At 34.0% G+C, this 14728-nt stretch overlaps 1 protein-coding gene across 1 annotated transcript in view; it reads left to right on the forward strand.

The window, feature by feature from the left end:
* TRHDE (thyrotropin releasing hormone degrading enzyme) overlaps positions 1-14728 on the forward strand; it is a 404783-nt gene that overhangs the window by 233634 nt on the left and 156421 nt on the right. The window contains exon 6 of the mRNA XM_036867190.1: positions 8721-8858. Within this exon, the coding sequence (XP_036723085.1) occupies positions 8721-8858 (138 nt within the window). The remainder of the gene's footprint in view (positions 1-8720; positions 8859-14728) is intronic.

Raw genomic sequence — 14728 nt, forward strand, 5'->3', positions numbered from 1 at the left:
CGAAAAAATATATGATGTGAACATTTTAAGAGGGTTATATAAAAGCACATGGCATATGGTGATTGTTCACAGTGATTTTTTTGGGCTGCTAGAATCAGAATGAGCTATGTAATTAGACAACCTGTTCATAATTATTACTGTGATTGACATTATTTGAAGCACATTCAAGGTTGTTCTGTAAGACCTAGGATTATCATAATTAATGAATATGTAAATGACTGATGGTGACTTCTACCATATCAATATTGCTATATCTTAAAGGTTCTTGAGTAAGTATGCAGAAGGCTCATAATTTGGTTGACTACAACGCAGTACATTTTGTGTTTCATCTTAGCATTTTCCCTTAGCTGTGTCACATCTTGGATAATATTAGACATGACACATTCAGGCTGGATATTACAAACAAAACATAAGGCAGCTGAAGGATGTAGTCATTGAAGAGACTCACAATTTAACCCACCTTCTCTCTGTGTTAGCCATGTTTGAGAGTATATCAGTTCATAAAAACCTGTGCAGGGAGTTATTTGGGGTTATGAGAGCCTTATAAAGTCATCCAAGATAGTCTTCTTATAGAGATATAATTGCTTTTTTAGTTAGTGCGTTGACTAAGGCATCTTAAAGCGTTTGTGGCTTGGCAGTGAATGAAATGTAGTTGATAGTTAAAAGAAATAAGAGCGTATAGAACACATTTGGTTACTTATTGTAAAGCTCATGTGAAATCACAGAATAATGTTATATCAATAGAGATCTGCGCAGATAATTATGTTCATGTATCACTTACTGTAAAAGGTTATGTGGACAAAAACAGAGGTAAAATTTTCAATACAGTGCTTGTTTTATTATAGGCATTAATGGTGATTATTTCTAAAATTATTCTTTAATGCCTACTGCATATATGTGTGTTTACATAAGTGTGACTTTAATATAAGTGGTCTGTTTTAACAAGCTGCACATGAAAATGATTATCAACATCTTAGGCATGTGTATTTTAAACATGAGATTTTGAAATGTTAATTTTTAAGAAATACTATATAGAAGCAACACTTATTTTCACTACATCTTTAGTTTTATTTCATTTATCAGTATGATTTAGCTATCTACAAAATGTTAACTAATCAGCTAAATAATGACATTATATTTCACAAGTACATCTAGCTAACTTTCAACTGAGTAAAGCTTAAAATACTTTTGGACATTTTAGAACTTTATAAAAGTAGGATGAAATATAAAATTACAGAGTAAAATTCTTTTAATATTTTAAGAGACTTGGAATCCAAATAATTTATAATTTTTACAAATATGGCATTGTGTTGTGTGTTTACAAAAGATGATAATTGTGGCGTCACAGAGATACCATATCACATAAATAAAACCTGATGTATATTTTCCTCCAATATGTTTGCTTTTCTTGTTTGAATTTTTGATTGTATTCCTCTCCTTTAATTTGTCCTGATTTGAATAAGTCATGAAGAACAAGAGTGAAAAAACCAAAATATGCAATGCTAGGTATACCTGTATCCTTGTTCTAGTCTTATGCAAGCAAGGGGTTCAGATTAGTAATGACTCATGTGGCATTTTGTTTAACCTATGAAATCTTAAAAGGCTTTATCTCATGGTAGTATAGATTTCCAAAGACACAAAATATGAATGACATATCTAATTTCTTCTCTTTATGATAGATCAGTTGAAATTGAATCAACATGGTCATAGACACTGAAAGCATTCTTACCCATAACGTTCCCTCTGTTCTCTACTCCCATAGTACTTTGTTTGGTTACTAATACGTTACCCATCAAATAGCACGAAGGATTTGTATGTGTGTCTATCTTCCCTATCATAATGGGAGTTGCTTGGAGGCAGGAATTGTGTCCCAAGTTCGTTTGTTTCCCCAGCCTCTAACATATGGAGGTTGCGTGTACAAAGCGATCGGTAAACATGTGTGGAATTAGATTGTATTGTTCAAATAATTTTTGTCAGACATTCTTGTTCATTTGACTCTATGGATTAGAAAAGTGCCTTTATCTATATTCAGGAGGATGTTGTCAATATTAAAAACTGGAATAAGACATTGCTTTAAATAAACTAATGAAAATACTGAAAAAGAAATATTTGTATCTATTTGGTTATCTTTATGTGTATCTACATACATATCTATATTTATGCCTATGTTTATATTTATGTCTAAATCTATATTTGATTCATACATTTTGGAATTTCAAAGTAAATACCTTGTTGGATCACCATTGGTCATCACAAAATTGAACTACATTTTAGAAAAATAATGGTATAATATTTTGTGATCACAAAGATAAAGCCCATATTGTGTGCTATTTTTGCATAATTGTGCTGTATTGTCCTATTTTGTTTCTAGTTGCTCCTCACTCTAGTCCGCTTTCCAGTATTCATAGTCATCTTTCTAAATGTAGGTCTGGAGATGTCACTTCTTAATTCTAGCTTCCTAACTTGCCATGGAGGATCTTGATAATTCTGTTCTTGTCTGTCTCTATGCACTAATCACTAGTCATTTACCCCATTATACTCCCTGCCTTCTGCCACGCAGAACTCTGGAGTCCCCCAAACAGGTCAGGCTGTTTCATACCTCTATGATTTTCCCCAGATATTCCTTTCTGTCCAAAATGCCCCTTTCTGTGGTATTCTCCTAGAAAACTCAATCCCCCTTAAAGATTCAACTCAAACTATCAATTCAGGAGCTTTCCTTCCTTTCTCCAGGCAGAACAAATCACAGCCTTCTCTGTGTAGTCACTCTATATCCTGAACCTACTTCCATTTCTACACATAGTAGGTGCTGTTTCAATATTTGTTTTCATCTTTGTCTCTCTTTCTACTAGGATAAAATCTCTGAAGGTTGGATCCATGTTTTTCTATCTTTTTATCCCCAGAACCAGACATACCATTTGGGATATAGCAGGTGCTCAATAAATATTTGTAGAACAAATTATCTTTAATCTTCACAACCACATATGTTTACAAATGAGGATGCTGAGGTCTGAAAAGATTAACTTGCTCAAGCTCAGACAGCTAGTGAATGGCAGATATTTTTCTTACAGTCTAGGACTCTTTCATCAATTTTGCAGCAGTGTTCCTGTCTTTTCTCCCAGGAATAATGAAAGAGCCATTTATATTCAGACCCATTCTCCTAGATATGTGGAATCTAAAAAATGGTACAAATGAACTTATTCACAAAACAAGAGTAGAGTCACAGATGTAGAAAACAAACTTATGGATACCAGGGCGGAAGGGGGGGAAAGATAAATATAGGAGGTTGGGATTGACATGTACACACTACTATATATAAAAGAGATAACTAATAAGGACCTACTGTATAGCACAGAACTCTACTCAATACTCTGTAATGACCTATATGGGAAAAGAATCTAAAAAAGAGTGGATATATGTATATGTATAACTGATTCACTTTGCTGTACGGCAGAAACTAAACAACATTTTATTTTTTTTAATTTATTTACTTAATTTATTTATTTTTGGCTGTGTTGGGTCTTCATTGCTGCGCGGGGGCTTTCTCTAGTTGTGGCGAGCGGGGGCTACTCTTTGTCGCGGTGCGCGGGCTTCTCATTGCGGTGGCTTCTCTTACTGTGGAGCGTGGGGTCTAGACACATGGGCTTCAGTAGTTGTGGCACGCAGGCTCAGTAGTTGTGGCTCGTGGGCTCAGTAGTTGTGGCTCGTGGGCTCTAGAACGCAGGCTCAGTAGTTGTGGCACACGGGCTTAGTTGCTCCACGGCATGTAGGATCTTCCGGACCAGGGCCCGAACCCGTGTCCCCTGCATTGGCAGGCAGATTCTCAACCACTGCGCCACCAGGGAAGCCCATAACACAACATTTTAAATCAACTATACTCCAGTAAAAATTTTAAAAAAGGAAATTAAATTTAAAAAAAAAAAAAGAAAATTGAGTCCTTGTGGCTGCTCTGATGTAACCCACGTCTGCCCAGAGAATGTTTTTCCTCTCTTTTCATGCCTGTGAGCGCCTCACCACTTCTTGAATTGGCTCAGGCTCTGCTCTCATCTTTTTTGTCTGGTTTGATGTATCTGACTTTATTTGATCTCGATTCAAATTACTTGATCTTTTTTCTTTCTTTTCTGATGAGAAGAGTCAAAGTGTCTGCCTGGTATTGCTCTTCACTAAAATTAGTCAGCCTTTCTATAGGAACTTGCCGACAGCCCTCCCTTCCAATAGTACTTCCTCTTTTCCCACCATCACCATGAATCTTCAGATCTTGACATGTTCAGGCAGAAGCCATTTGGAGACATCAAGGAACTGATTTTTTCAGGTGTATTTAATGATGTGTTAAGAATTTTTAATAATTCCCTTCACATATATTTCTAAATACCAGTATATGAAGTGTTAATATTGTAAGAAATAATTTTTAAAAAGAGTTGCTTCTCTCCGAGACTTCGTTTATATTTGTATACAGATTACTGTTTCTTGACATAAGTTGTTTAGCACTTGCCCCTTATCTTAGACCTAGGCTTTTACTTTCAGTTGCCTGTGACATATTGCTTTTTAAATGTTCACTGTCACGTTCCTTGCAATATGTTTAAAACTCATCTTTTAACTTGCCCTCCAAACCAAAATTTTCTCCACTTCTCCATTTCTGTCAGTAGCATGCCCCCTACCTTTTAAAACATTCTGTCAATCTAAAATCTTTTAAAATTCCGTCACGTCATTCCATGTAGTTATTTGTTAGTACTTCCTCTCCATCATCCACTAAGGGGACCAAGGCATCAATGTCAGTTGATTGTTCATTCAAAATATCTCTCAGAATCAAAAGTCCTTCAGCAACACCTGTTGTAATACGTCATCACCGTATCGCCTCTTGGTACAATAGCCACTTCCTGTCTCCCGTTTCTGCATACATCAAGCCACTCTGTATAACTCAGATAAGTTAATTTTCCTAAGACACTACTTTTATTATGTCATTATGTCTGCTACTGCCTGTTTATTAAGACCAAACTCTTCAACCTGACAACTGAGGATTCAAACAGACCAGCTTTTTTTCATGTTTCCTCTGCCAGGATTTGCCCTTTTAAGCTGCTTCCCCCATTCATCTGAGTAACCTTTCATCCTTCAACAACCCACTTTAATGTCACTTCCTCTGTGAAACCTTTTCTGAACTAATTAATCATTTCATCCTCTGCGTTTTTATAACATCCATCATATTATAATACAGATAGCTGTTTACCTGTCTTTCTCATCTACTTTTGAGTTCTTTCAGGTTGTGGACTAGATTTTAGTCATATATTTATTCCCAAAACACAGTACAGTATCTGGCATTGAGTAGGAATTTAATACATGTTTGTTAAATGAATGAATGAATAAAACAATAGTGCCTTTCTTCTTTTCCATGTGTTATTCTCAGCTCTGTGCATTCACTCACACTTTGTTTACTTTTCTGAAAAGTCTTTACACTGTTCTCCAAAAATTCAAACACAACATATTTTTGAAAATAGTTCAGTACAAAATGACACACATATTCAATATTATTAGAACTGGTTAAATGTAGGCATGTATGCAACATCTCCAAGAGGTGTCTGTATTAGAGTGGTAGGATTTATTGTTACTGTTAACAATAAACTTCTTGTAAACAGATGTTAAAGTTCTCCATTTTACCTTATTGTTTTGCATTTTGAAAGTTGTAGAATGGCCTATCATGGTGTCCTTAAAATATAGAGTAGAATAAAAACTGTTGACTATGCACCATAAATATATTCTTCCCTGTACACAAACACATGAGCATGCACGCAACTTTAAAGTTACTTGAAGGATCAGATCAAATTCTACCTCTTCCATTAAACTTTCCATAAATAATTCTGTTTTACCGTGTTTTGTCTCAAAATTCTTTAACATTTCTAGTGTGTAAGAGAAAACTATTATTTTGTTCACTGTGGCTGTTTTGTTTGATCTTTTATCTCACGTAAGAGCCAGGATTTCTTTTACTTTATTTTTAAACTTTCATAGTCTCAGGTCAACCATAAGCAACTAACCAACACTTAATAATTTCTGCTGTAATTGTTATTGTTGTTGTTGATGAGGAGGAGGAGGAGGACCGTAGCCTGGGACTGACAAACTAAGATTATTTCTTCTTTTATAGTGATGCGGGTCTTTTATAAAAAATTAGCACCTTCTCTCCTGAAAACTCTTTGTAATTTTGTTAAATTGGGTTTGCCTCTGGTTAGAATTTTCTTTTTCTCCCCCTCAATTTAAGTTATTGTCTCTTCTGAGCTTTGTGTGTATCTTCTGCCAGGCTTTTCTTTCTTTCTTTTTTGTTTTTCCTTCTCTCTCTCTTAATCTCTCTTAATGCCCATTTTCTCAATTAGACAATATCATCCTCTCCAAAAATGTAGAAGACGAATCTTTTGCTAATGACCTAACACTACTAAATTTAAACTCTCCTTTTTGAAATTCCACTGACCAAAGGTTTGTTTTTATTTTTCTCCAGAAGCATGAAGTAATATATCATGTATAACTTATATTTTCTTAAACGAGAAATTTCATTTTTGAAATTTACCTTAGATTTCATTTTTATAATTTCATGGCCATTGACTTTATACCATTTAAAAAAATCACATCTCTAGCAAACCAAGATATGTTTACTAGATTTTAATATTGATCAATATATATTTATTGTTGCTAAGTATTAAAAATTAGGATTCAGATAAATCATTGTGTTAAGTTCATTTTACACTGTGATTTTTGATCAGATGTTTGAGTGACATAATGGAGCAAGCAATCACTATTTGAAGAGTTGAATATTATTTGACCTTCAGAATGGATATCACACCTTCAGTTGGTAGTTTTTATAAATAAAAATGTTCATTGATCAAGTTGAAGTATCATTATACATTTCATGATTCCTCTCATTAATCCCAGTGTCAAATAGCTTTAATGTGCATTTTAAAATTGAATGACTAACAAGATTGCATACCGGCTTAAAATTTTTATTTTGGAAATACACAATTTTCTCTTATTCTCTAAATCTAGGCCATTTGTCTGAGATCTTGTCTTTGCTTTTTAGTGGACTTAAAATGAGCAATGTAAATACCAATTTTTTTAATTTAAAAAATTTTAAATCACAGGGTCCAATTTCAGTCTTCTTAATCTTCTTAATTCATCTTGAATTAGGAACTCGATTTAAGAAGAAATACAGTATCATTTTGTGTAATATTTGTCACTTAATTCATTGTAAGTTTGTACTTTTTATTGTGGTCTCTCACTGTCTGGAGCATCCTTCTGGGACTTAGAGTGACTTTTGGTTCAGTCACTGCAACAAAGTCCTTTTTGATGGAGCACTGACGTGAAATTCGTAGACCGAAAAAAGAGGACCAAAGAAATTAGATATATAGTCCACAGACTATAAAAATAAGCTAGTAGAAAATAAACCTTACAGTATATAGTTGGATAGCCAGTTAAATTATTGATTAAACATACTACATTATTGAGCAAGGGATGATGAACAAAAATGTTTCTTTAAAGCCAGATTTAAATTAACACAAACGTATGTGCCTAGTTAACTATTCTTTTCTTAGTATATTTATTCTCTTTCCAATTTTTAAAATCCAGGATTGGTGTACTCTCAGCTTGAAATTACAACTCACTCAGAAATAAAGTGCAGTTTATCTGCTGGCCCAAAATTTGGAGGCTCCAGGAATGAGTTCAGAATTAGCTAGAGCAATTAAAGTGTTGCAGTCTTATCTCTGTAATGATACCTCTCAGGTCCCAACTATCTAAGGGCTATTTAGCCCTTGATATCTCTTGCAACTTCTTTTTCCTCTCCTTCTCCCTCAGTGAAGGCAGGAGACTAGGAGGACTAATAGCTGCCAGCATTTTTGTTAACAGAACCTAAGTTGTTTCTTTAAAGCAGGCTTCTTAAAGCAAAAACAACAGAGAAGTACTTTTTTCTTTACAGTTTATTACTAACATTACAAGTCAGCTTTTATTAGAGCAAATACTAATGTCTCAACAATGCACAGAAGTCTCACGATTTTGTTTGCTTTCACAAAATGGATTGTTGACACCTATTGCTCTCCACTTTCTGAATTCACGTATCACATCCACATACACAGATATTATAGTTTGATGTCAGTAATGCCTTTTATTATATTTGTGGTGGTCTCCTGAAATTCTTTTAGAAAATAAGTGTGTGTGTGTGTGTGTGTGTGTATTAGAGAGAGGATAAGTGAGAAAGAGAGAGGGAAAGAAAGGAGGGAGGGACAGAAAGAGAGGGAATGTGTTGTTTAAATGGACTAGACATAAGAAATAGCAATGGAACTCTGAAATTTAGTTATTATTCTTATATTGGATTAACTATAAAAAGGTTATTTGGGACTGGAATTTTAGTTTTGACCCTGCAGAACACATAAACAAGCTCAGTCAGTTTCATTTATGTGCCCATGCTCCAAATTTGTTTTAACCACTATTAAAACATAGAGTCCATTGTTTCTATCTATTTAGGGCCCATTGTAACCCATTGATTTTGTTTCATGTTGTGCTCAAGTCAACCACTGTTATTTTAGAGTGACTTAAGGGGCATTTTATTTACCGGTTTCTCTTTAGAGTTAAGTCTCACCATGTAGGTTGATGACCATCATCAATTAAGTAACACACATTCTGTTCATATTGTCACACATATTCCATCATAACCAGGAATCACCTATGATGTTGTTCCATCTACTATATTGCAGGAAAAACAGAGGTTTCTGACAGATGTTCTACATGAAGTGATGCTGCTTGACGGCTTGGCCAGTTCCCATCCAGTATCACAGGAAGTGCTACGGGCAACAGATATTGACAGGGTGTTTGACTGGATCGCATATAAAAAGGTGGGAATAGATAAGACCCAAGTGCCAATTGGATATTTCACTATCCTGGGGTAGCCAAACTATTTCATGCTAGATGTATAATATCTTTCTCTTCTCCCTGGCAAATAGAAATGGGCTGTGAGTTAGAAAACATAGAGTCACTAGGTTCATGTCATTTTATGAGTTAGGGCTTTGCTTTATAAATCAGTAAGATGGAGATGAATGTTTGCCAAATAATGCCTAGAAATATTGGAAGTATTAATGAATAAATCTTTGGAGTCTTGATATGAAATTGCTGTACAAATGGTGTTATGTCAGTTTTTATTATTATTAATAAAAGAGCTGACCTATATAGTGACAAATTATTTCCCACCAATGCCCCTTAAATACTTATTTTGATTGGCTGCTGCAAATGGGTATAGGCAGTGACCTGACATATGTATTTTATAAACATTATTTAAGGGAGATTTGGGGAATTAAGCATGTTTCCTGGATAATAAGCATAATAAATGAAATCTTAAAGACTGGACTTTGACTGGCAAAGATTTTGGACCAATGACTAGACATCTGTAGCAATAAGGTATATTATGAATTTTTTTCCATTGTTACTTGGATTAGGATTTTTCCTTATATCTCTGTCCCTTTGTTGTTCTAATTTTAACATGAGCATGTACATCTCAGTGTATAACACTTAGCAGCCACTTAATAATTGTTAAAATAGTGTTAAAATCTACTTTGTCTTTGGTGTAGATTGAACTGCATTTATTAGAATTTCTATATAAATACTCTATTGATTTAATAACGTTTTAAGTTTAAAAACAAGTTGCTAATATTCTTTCTGAAAAACAAGATATTCCTCTTTATAACTAGAGATCAAATAATGATTCATCAGAATTTTTTGGTGCAGTAATTTGGATGTTTGGTTTTGCACCCAGGAAATGACTATCTCAATGGTTATTAGTTAATATTGTATGCTATTAGTTAACATTGTATGCTATAATATGTAAAGATGCAAATTGTGTTAGAAAATATCTTTTCAAGTCACTGATCATTGCATTGGCTCAAAAAGGATATTTTTGATGTTTTATAAAGATAAGTGGAAGTGTAGTACCATATTTAAAGTAGGTAGTGTTAATATATTTATTTTAAATGTTAAATAAATATTTAAAGTACATATTCACTTTTTTTTTTTTTTTTTTTTTTATAAATTTATTTATTTATTTATTGGCTGCGTTGGGCCTTCGTTGCTGTGCATGGGCTTTCTCTAGTTGCGGCGAGCGGGGGCTACTCTTTGTGGCGGTGTGCGGGTGTCTCATTGCGGTGGCTTCTCTTTGTTGCAGGGCACAGGCTCTAGGCACGCGGGCTTCAGTAGTTGTGGCTCGCGGGCTTCAGTAGTTGTGGCTCGCGGGCTCTAGAGCGCAGGCTCAGTGGTCGTGGCGCACGGGCTTAGTTGCTCCGCGGCATGTGGGGTCTTCCTGGAACAGGGCTCGAACCGGTGTCCCCTGCATTGGCAGACGGAATCTTAACCACTGTGCCACCAGGGAAGCCCCCATATTCACTTTTATATATGATATTTTTTGGCTAGATTTTGCTGGATGCACATTTGGTTCACTCAACTGTATTGATTCGTAAAATATAATGCAGAAAATAATTTATTAAGTTAGCTTGAGATGCATTTGGAGACATGTCTGTGGTTATTTCCCACTTAACCACCAATTCTAAAAGACTATTTGTAAATACCAGTATTATTTCTGCATGAATAATATCAGGAAAATATTACTTTGATTAAATATGTTATAGATGTGCTTTTACAGGTAAGTTAACATTTATTCCAGATTTCATATATTTGAGTAATTTTTAATTCATTCAAGAAGGTTAAGAATTAAAACAGTAGGAAAGAAGGAAGTTACAATGATTATTATTTTACCCTCTCTACATTTTGGTGCAAAGGCTTACCAGTTTACAAATGTGATACATGAGCAAACTGTGCCATGATGCTCAGGGTCATTCATCATCATAAAGGACACTGGCTTATTTGTCTCTAGCCATGTATCTTTATTTTTTAATTTTTTGAGGAATAACTGACAAATATAATTGTATATATTTAAAGTGTACAATGTGGTGATTTGATACACATATACATTGTAGAATGATTACCAAGATCAAGATAATTAACACATCTGTCACCTCACCTAGTTAACTCTTTTTGGGGGTGGGGAGTGAGAATGCCTGAGATCTACTCTGCAACTTTGAAGTATGCAGTACTGTATTATTAACTGTAGTCACCATGCTATACATTAGAGCATTAGAATTTATTCTTCTTATAAGTGAAAATTTGTACCCTTTGACCTATATCACCCAATTTCCCCCTTCCCCTAGCCCTTGGTAATCACTACTCTATTCTCTGTTTCTATAAAATTGGCTTTTTTTTTTTTTTTTTTAGATTTTGCATATAAGTGATACCATACAGTATTTATCTTTCTCTGGCTTATTTTACTGAGCATAGTGACCTCCAGGTTAATCCATGTTGTCACAAATGGTAGGACTTCCTTCCTTTTATGGCTGAATAATATTCAATTATATATATCACATTTTCTTAATCCATTCATCTGTTGAAAGGCATTTAGATTGTTTTTATACCTTGGTTATTGTGAAGAAATGCTGAAAGGAACATGGGTGTGCAGATATCTCCTTTAGATACTGGTTTAAATTCCTTTGGATATTTAGGATTGGGATTGCGAGATCATATGGTAGTTCTATTTTTAATATCTTGAGGAACCTCCATACTGTTTTCTGTAATGGCTGTACCAATTTACATTCCCACTGACACTGCGTAAGTGTTCTCTTTTCTTCACATCCTCACCAACATTTGTTATCTCTTGCCTTTTTGATAATAGCCATCACAACAGGTATGAAGTGATATATCTCATTGTGGTTTTGATTTGCATTTCCCTGATGATTAGTGATGTAGAGCATCTTTCCATATAGCTATCGGCCATTTGTATGTATGTTGGAAAAATGTCTATTCAGGTCCTTTGCCTATTTTTTAATTGGATTATTATTATTATTATTTTGCAATTGAGTTGTATGAGTTCTTTATATATTTTGGATATTAACCCCTTATCAGCTATATGTTTGCTAATGCTTTCTCTCATCCTTCACGTTGCCTTTTCAATTTATTGATTGTTTGCTTTGCTGTGCCAAAGCTCTTTAGTTTGATGTAGTCCAATTTGTTTATTTTAACTTTTGTTACCTGTGCTTTTGGTCTCTTATCCAATAAATCATTTCTAAGACCAATGTCAAGGATCTTTTCCCCTATATTTTCTTCTAGGAGTTTTATGGTTTCACATCTTACATTTAAGTCTTTGGTCCATTTCAAGTTCATTTTTGTGAGTGGTGTAAGATAGGAGTCTGGTTTCATTCTTTTGCATGTGGATATCCAGTTTTACCAACACTGTTTATCGAACAGACTGACCTTTCTCCATTGTGTGTTCCTGGTGCTCTTGTCAAAAATCAGTTGACCACATATGTGTTGATTTATGTATGGAATCTTTGTTCTGTTCCACTGGTTCCATGTACCTGTTGCCAGTACCATAATGTTTTGATTACTGCAGCTTTGTAATATAGCTTGAAATCAGGAATTGTGATGCCTCCAGTTTTGTTCTTTCTTTCTCAGCATAACTTTGGCTATTTGGGGTCTTTTGTGGCTCCATAGGTTGGAGCTCCATACAAATTTTAGGATCATTTTTATCTATTTCTGTGAAAAATGCCATTGGACTTTTCACAGGGATTACATGGACTCTCTAGATCATTTTTCAGTAGTATGGAGAATTTCACAGCATCAATTTTTCCAATCCAAGATCATGGGATATCTTTCCATTTATTTGTATCTTCCTCAATCTCACCAGTGTTTCATAGTTTTCAGTGTATGTCTTTCACCTACTTGGTTAAATTTATTTATAAGTATTTTATTGCTTTTGATGCTATTGTAAATGGGAATGCTTTCTTAATTTCTCTTTCAGATAGTTCATTGTCAGTGTATAGGAAGACAAATGATTTCTGTATGTTAATTTTGCATCCTGTAACTTTACTGAATTAATTTATTAGTTGTAACAGTTTTTTGGTGAAGTCTTTAGGGTTTTCTATATATAAGACCATGTCATCTATAAACAGAGATAATTCTACTTCTTCCTTTCTGATTGAAGGTCTTTTATTTATTTACTTTTTACTTGCTTAGTTGCTGTGACTAGGACTTTCAGTACCATGTTGAATAGAAATGGCAAGAGTGGGCATCCTTGTCTTATTCCTGATCTTAGAGGAAAGGCTTAGCTTTTCACCATTGAGTATGATGTTAGCTGTGGGCTTGTCTTCATTCTAGCCATGTATCATTATGCTTAAGTACCACTGGAAATACTGTCCTTACTGTGTTTTCAACTGATGATAGGATCTACACATTTTTAATGAAGACTTATCAAGAGAAAATTTTCTTTTTAACAACTATATTGAGTAATAATTAAAATACAATAAACTGTACATGCTTAAAAGGTACAATTTAATATGTTCTGACATATGTATACCCAGTGAAAACATCGCCACAATCAAGTTAATGAACATATTCATCAAAAGTTTCCTCATGCCTCTTTGTAATACCTCCTCCCATCCCTCCTCACTCCCCCATTGATCAACTTCTCACTGTAGATTAATTTTCATTTTCTAGAGTTTTATGTAAATGGAATTATACAGTATGCACTCTTTTTTGTCTGCCTTCTTTCACTCAACATCATGATTTTGAGGTACCATTCATGTTGTCGAATATATGGATATAATATAATTTGTTCTTTCACCTGGATATTTGTTTTTTTTCCAGTTTTTGGCTGTTACAAATAAAGCTACTGTGAATATTTTTGTACAGGTCTTTGTATGTGTATCTGCCTTTATTTCTCTTGGGTAAATACCTAGAACTGGAATGTCTAGATGATGATAGATATGTTTAATGTTTTATGACACTGCTGAACTGTTTTCCAAAGTAGTTGAACCATTGTACCATGGTACATTCTCATTGAAAGTGTGCCAGAGTTCTTTTTCCACAGCTTCACCAACACAAACTAGGTATAATCAATTTGTTTAACTTTAGATACTGTAATGGTATCTCATTGTGATTGTAATTTACATTCCCCTAATGACTAATAATATTGACCATTCCTTCATTTGCATATTCTCCCTTATATATCTTCCTTGGTGAAGGGTCAATTCAAATCCTTTGCCCTTTTTTTTAGATTGGGTTGTTTTCTTATTATTGAGTTTTGAGGATTCTTTATATACTTTGAATGCAGGTTATCATATATATGATATGCAACTAATGTTTTTCCCAATTTGTGACCTACTCTTTATTTTCATAGCAGTACCTTTCTAAAAGCAAACTATTTTAATTTTGATTAAGTATGTTTTATCATAATTTTTTAAATTGATAGTTCTATTGGTGTCAGAGTTAAGAAATCTTTGGTTAATTTAAGGCCATGAAGGTTATTCTTTTGTTTTTTCTTCTAGAAGTTGTATAGTTTTAGGTTTATATTTAGATCTATATTCGATTTTGAGTTAATTTTTGTATATGGTGTGAAGTTTGAATTGAATGTTTTTCTTCTTTTTGCACATGGATATCCAATTTTTCAAGAACCATTTCTTGAAATGTCTGTTATTTACCCTGTTGAATTGCCTTTGTACATTTGTTGAAATCAGTGAACTATGTGTGGGTCTATTTCTGGACTGTTTATTTATTCTATTGATATATTTATTTATCTTGGCACCAATACCATACAATCTTGATTACTGTAGCTTTTAATAAGCTGTGAAATAAGGTTGTTAGTCCTCCAACTTTGTTCTTTTTTTTAAAG

The sequence above is a fragment of the Balaenoptera musculus genome, chromosome 10 (genome assembly GCF_009873245.2).
Source record: "Balaenoptera musculus isolate JJ_BM4_2016_0621 chromosome 10, mBalMus1.pri.v3, whole genome shotgun sequence".
Lineage (NCBI taxonomy): Eukaryota > Metazoa > Chordata > Mammalia > Artiodactyla > Balaenopteridae > Balaenoptera > Balaenoptera musculus.